General features: G+C 34.9%; 1 protein-coding gene across 1 annotated transcript in view; it reads right to left on the minus strand.

The window, feature by feature from the left end:
- Positions 1-6566, minus strand: part of TTC6 (tetratricopeptide repeat domain 6) — a gene marked incomplete at its 5' end in the record, with an annotated part of 66471 nt that overhangs the window by 39138 nt on the left and 20767 nt on the right. The window contains 4 exons of the mRNA XM_005876604.2: positions 466-579; positions 2347-2487; positions 3283-3432; positions 4861-4995. Of these exons, the coding sequence (XP_005876666.2) occupies positions 466-579; positions 2347-2487; positions 3283-3432; positions 4861-4995 (540 nt within the window). The remainder of the gene's footprint in view (positions 1-465; positions 580-2346; positions 2488-3282; positions 3433-4860; positions 4996-6566) is intronic.

Genomic DNA, 6566 nt, shown 5'->3' on the forward strand with positions numbered 1-6566 from the left:
GGTGGAGGGTAGGGTGGGAACCGGGTGGAGGGGAGCTATGGGGGAAAAAAAGAGGAACAACTGTAATAATCTGAACAATAAAGATTTAATTTTTTTTAAAAGTACTGCAAATGGTGTATCAGTGGAAACATTTACCCTAACGAGAATTATGTAATGCATTTTAATTTATATATGTCTTTAAATGCTTATGTAAGCATTATAAAATCAATTTTTCATGTGACATTGTTGAGATTGTATAAGACAATTTTGTGAGCACTAGTAAAAATAATAATGTCCTTTGAAATGGTTCTTTGGGTTCTCAAGTTATGTGTGTGTGTGGGCGGGGAGTGGGGGGAGTGGTGTGTGCATATTTCCACAAGAATTATTGTTCAAAATTACAACAGAGATAATAAAAAATATTTTACAAGTGCTTTACATATGTTTACAAATGCTTTAACATTTTGTTGACTAAAATGGTCATCTTACCATCTGAAGTTCACCTATCTTGGTGTAACACAATGCTCTGTTATAAAATGCTACATAACTGTTTTTGTCCATGTTGATAGCGGTAGTTAAATCTGTAATCGCTAGCTTATAAGTCTACAAAGGAAAAAATAATTAGGTGAGAAGGGTTAGTCATAATGGACTGACATTTAATTGTAAAAGAAATTATTGATTCTATCAGAGTTTTTGGAACACTCTGTGCAGCATCTGTGATATTAAGACAATCAAGCTCATCTTTCACCAAGTTAATTAAGAAAATCTCTTGGTAGGAATTATTATTATAGTTTCTGTTACTTGCAAATAAAATTAAACATATAAAAAATTTTAATTTAGATGATTATCTTCTTGCCAATGTTGAGAAAATTACACTTCTTATTGGTAAAAGAGAAGCAAGCCATGTTCCTCCAGCAAACATTCACCAGAGCTTGCTTGCTTCTGTCATTCATACTGTCAGATCCCATAACCGTCATGTTTTCTACCTACAGTCTCTTTTGCTTCCTCTTTGATGCTTCTCTGATACCTTGTGTCATCCATTTCTATAGATAGTAATTTTCATGGAATTAATACAAAATACAAGGTCTTAGCTTTGCTTTAGCAGTGGTTCTCAACCTGTGGGTCACGACCCCTTTGGCGGTCAAACGACCCTTTCACAGGGGTCGCCTAAGACCATCCTGCATATCAGATATTTACATTACGATTCATAACAGTAGCAACATTACAGTTATGAAGTAGCAACAAAAATAATTTTATGGTTGGGTCACAACATGAGGAACTGTATTTAAAGGGCCAGAAGGTTGAGAACCACTGCTTTAAGGTATTATTTGCAAAATATTTCATATGAAATAGCTACAAAAAAGGTTCAGAACAGAAAAGTAGGAAAAATAAAGTATTCCATGAAGTATCAGATATCAGTGCTGCTACTCACACCTTTTGAACTACTAACTTCTCTTTAGGAATCAACTATATGTTCAAGCAATGACTGTGTTCTCAGTGTGTATACTAGTAACTGTATTGTGTAAAATAGTGAAAAAATTAAAAACTCAAATTTCCAACAATCAAGTGGTAAAAAATAAACTATGATAGAATATTATTCAGTCATTAAAAATGGTATCTTTAAAGGTTAAGTGTGAGAAGAAGGGCACAACACAAATTAAATAAGTAGCATAATCCCACTTTGGAAAATATATACCATATATTATTAGAAAAAAAAGACATTGCAACTGCCACAGTTTGGTTTCCTGTTACAAACAGGAAAGCTGTCCGAGGTTCCCATCCCACCGAACTTCTGACTTACTCCCCCCTCTCACTGTAGCCCCTTCTCACCCCACAACAAAGTTACCACAGAAGGTCCCCTTTGTATAGAATATTTATTTTGAAGCTCTATTTCAATAGTATTTATTTTAGAAAGTCTACTATTGTAAGAGTTCTTCTGTTTGTGAAGAAAATACAAGTTAAAACTGAATGTACTGATTTAGAAAATATATATAAATATATATTGTTAAATATTAAAAAAAAGACAATGCAAATACAACAAATGCTCTCAGAAATTTTCAGTTGATGGTGAGATAATAGGTGACTTTAGTCTTCTTTATTCCCTCTTTGTATTTTCCAAATTCTTTACAATGAATAATATATTACTTTCTAAATAATGTGCAACTTAAAATGTAAATGTCCAAAAAAAACCAAACCCACTATTTTGTAAGCCTTTTGATGTACCGTGAAAGTGTAAGGTGTTCTATGCAGCTCTGCCCTTAACACTATGGCAATTCTTCTCTCACAGATTAAAGAAGGAAGTGCGTCCCTACTGGCATCCAAGCATCACTCACTCTAAATTTTCTGTAAACAAGACAGGAAATCACCGACCCTGTTGTGGTATTTCAGAACGCCTCTGTAGATGTAAGCCCGCACACTCTGAGGGTAAATGTTGATGGCTTCGTTACAATTCAAGATTGCTTTGGAGTATCTGCCTTTCAAACCATAGAAGGCCACTCGGTTTAAATATGCCTTTTCAGAGAAAGAGAAGAGGAAAACAGGAATGTGTGTTATAGTCAAAGCATTAATTATACCAAAAGATATGATAGTTTGGACAAATCTATGCCACCCAAAGATGTTATAAAATGTAGTATTTTTTCCAAACATACAGAATAATTGAAATAGTACAATGAACATCCATATATCTGCCACCTAGATTAGATAATTATTAATATATCTGCAATATTTATTGTACCTACTTTTCCCTGAACTGTAAAAAAATATGTTGTAGACATTATAATAATTCACTGCAGGTCTCCAGTATGCATCTCCTATGAAGAAGACATTCTTTTTGTACAATCACACTACCATAATATATCTAAGAACATAGTATTTCCCTAAAAACATCTAATATTTGATCCATATTTAAAATTTATAGACTTTTAAAATCAGGATTCAATAAAACTTCACCTATTGAATTTGTGTTATCTCTTTAGTCTCTTAAAAGTAAGAAATAAATGTGACAGCAAAACAAGAAGTAAATAAAATTAATAACATAGTATATAAAAATATAAATAGATACATTAAAATATTAACAACATGTATATACATCACAATTTATAAAACACATATATAATATTCCTGTTGGAGATAATATTTTTAGTTCAAAGAGAAATACAGATATATGCATTATTAAAACAATTATATGAAAAGTAGGTATAAGTAATCAATTGTTGCTAACTAATAACAATGACATATGAAGGATTTAATAGTTTTAGCAAATCCATAACATAATCTCTAAATCACCAGAAGTGTTCATTTAAATACCTCATAATGTTTTGGATTGAGGGTAATTGCACGATTAAAATCCAGGATTGAGCTATCCTTGTGGAGTTTTACTTTACAAAGCCCTCGTTGATGGAAGCCTTCTGCAAAATTGGGATTTATTTTTACAGCTTTGGTAAAAGACTCAAAAGCCTAGAAGAGTATATTGTTACAAAGCAAATGGTTTAATGAGCAGAATTTATTAATTTACAATGCTAATAAATTACAGTATATAGCTGTTGTTGAAAGTTTTCCATCTTTTCTGGTCATTTTAAATACATTTTCCCCAGTGAAACTTGTGGAGCAAACAAAAGTAATATGCATCAACAAGTCAGGTTTAGTATTATAACTTACTAGCCCCTCATTCCCAGATTAATGTCTGTACAGTCCAAGTTGTTAGATTTCAGTAATTTTGCGTGTAATTTTAATCATTATTCTTCATATTGTGTTCCTTCAAAGAAGTCACAACCAGCACAATTGTCTTCCAGGGGGCCCAAACATTTCATAGCAGATGCATAGCTATGAAATTTCAGAATGATAGAACCCCAAAATTTTCCCCAACATTGTATAGCAAAGTTAGTTTTAATGCTGGTTGAACAAAAGGGTTAAAAACATGGAAAAGATTTGTAATCAATCTTACACTTATTAGAATTTCTTTTTTTTTTAATATATTTTATTGATTTTTCACAAAGAGGAAGGGAGAGAGACAGAGAGTCAGAAACATCGATGAGAGAGAAACATCGATCAGCTGCCTCCTGCACATCTCCTACTGGGGATGTGCCCGCAACCCAAGTACATGCCCTTGACCGGAATCGAACCTGGGACCCTTCAGTCCGCAGGCCGACGCTCCATCCACCGAGCCAAACCGGTTTCGGCTATAATTTCTTAATGGAACAATTAATCAAGTGCAACTCTGTTTCGAGGTTTGAGATGCAAGTTTTAGACACTGTCCACTCCTCTGAATATAAGGATAGGAATGGTGTGTGTGTAATAAAGATACAGTTGTGAAATATTCAACATTAGCCATTAGAAAATAACAATAATTTTACATATTGGACAATTTTGAAATGGAGGCTTCTGTAAAATAGCCAAATATTGAATAAGTATGTAAATATTGACTCAACTGGTTTTCAAGGATAATCTGGCTATTTAAATAACCAGTTTCAATCTTTGAATTTTTAGTCGTCATTAAGAGAAATCAGTGTGCTAATCATTTTCCACTTATTCTACATTAGAATGAATCGCCCAGTTTAAAGTACTTAAATTTAATAGGTAAACTTATATTAATGTAATGAAATTATTTTGCTATAATAATTTCTTACAGTTAGGTTGTTTTGGTGAAAAACATACATTAGTCTTTACAATACTATTGACAAATAAGCATCAAATAAAACATGTTGGGTAAATAAAACAATGCAGTAGTATTGTAGGATACATATTGTCTATAACAAGCCACACCTTATAAGAAGCATTGGTCTACTGTATTGGTCACTTCCTGTAGAAGTAACCTTCTGAAATAGAACTAAATGCAAGCATTTTCTAAACTCACAAGTAACCTAAGTTGCTAAATATACAAAATACCATTTGGAAGTTGCCTTCATCCATGTAACAAAGACCCAAGTTATACAGACAGTCCACTGTCGCCTCTAAGGCATGGGGTCCTCTCTCAGAATGAGAACAGACATCCAACGCCTTTTTAAACAGCCTCACAGCCTCCTACAGGGTAAAGAGAGAGGGGTCTGAGAACATTTCTTTCTGCTGTTTACTTAACATGACAACCTTAAACGTTAAAAGGAATCCTGAGCACATAGCCCTACTCACGTACAGATCTTGTCCATACACAGTGAGAAGACCATTGCCTATCTGATCACAGCACATCCCACAAGGTGCCTATCCTAGAGCCAGTGCTTAAGCAGGCTATCCATGAGGACTTTTGGAACTACACTTTCTAAATTCTAAAGATTATTTTCTTGTAGTCTTAAATTATATTTAAACTTGTAGACTAGTTTATGACCAATTTCCTATAATTTTCCTGAAAGGAATACTGGGCAGCTTTTAGGTAGTAGAAAATCTCCAATGATAATATCTGATGTGGTTTTACTCAGCCTTTGTTTTGTCCTGCTGTGCTGTTAATAGAATTCTATTGACACCAGAAAATAAACTAACATCAAAAATCACCCATTTAAACTATTTAATCAAAATACTTGAAAGGCATTAATGAGAAAAATTCACATTTTCAGATAGAAATGCCTTTTCAAAATTAGCTAACTGAAGTACATCTTAGAAACCAAAAATCCTGTGACCCTGTAGCCCATTTTCTTAATTCTATTACATTGCAAAAGAAAAAGTGAGATTTAACTTGGATATGCTAAGTGTCGATTTAAAAAATTTAGCATTTTCTCCACATGTTTATATCCCACCGCAGCATCCATCTTTCCATCCCCACCCTCAACATTTGACCTGGACATAAGAAAAATCATCACCTCAATTTCCCTCCTTTTAACTTTTCATGTATCTATTCCTTCCTCCGTTTCCATCTCTTTCTCTCCTGTCTTCGAATGGTTTCCTTTCTTCATCTTTTCAGAGCTAACTCAAGCTGTGCCCTACACCCCATTGCCTGACCTGAGTACAACCGGTAATGTCCTTCCTCTTTTGGATCTCTGCCCCTTCACTGTCTCCATGAGTCCATAAAGTCTTTCCTCTCACTTAAATGTAAAAGAATACATCTTCACTTCCTCCTGCTTCCTCCTCTAGCTGATGTCCACCTCTCTCTCACTGCTCTGAAAAGTCTTTTCAATACCTCTTAGGGGCTTGCCGGTAAGGCATATTTATTTACATTCTGAAAACAGCACTGCAGCTGCTGTGTAGATGAACACTTGGAAGGGTGCAACACTGTTGTTATAATTCAAGCAAAATAACACCTAAAGCTGGGCATTGGGGGATAAATGGGGAAACTAGAAGGGAAGAAAGCATAGACGGTCCACAGATGCGGCCCTGCAGCCAGAAGCTCAGGGGAGAAAGCTGGTGGTAGCAGGCACTTCCTTCAGCACGAGGAACAGAGAGCTGCAGAAGGGCACCCCAGCAGGTGAACTTCAAATTTCAAGAGGCCAGAGAACAGTATCCAAGTCATACCCACGAGCAGTGAGAGTGAACAGTGATCACAAAGTGAACAGACTCCCAAAACTCATCTCCCATTGTCCTTGGAATTGGCTCCAGGAGCATATTATCTGTAACCTGAGAACTGTTGCAGTAGAATTGCTGTTTCCCTCTGTGACTGATCCCCGGGG

This window comes from Myotis brandtii, unplaced genomic scaffold (genome assembly GCF_000412655.1).
Source record: "Myotis brandtii unplaced genomic scaffold, ASM41265v1 scaffold49, whole genome shotgun sequence".
NCBI classification, from domain to species: Eukaryota; Metazoa; Chordata; class Mammalia; order Chiroptera; family Vespertilionidae; genus Myotis; species Myotis brandtii.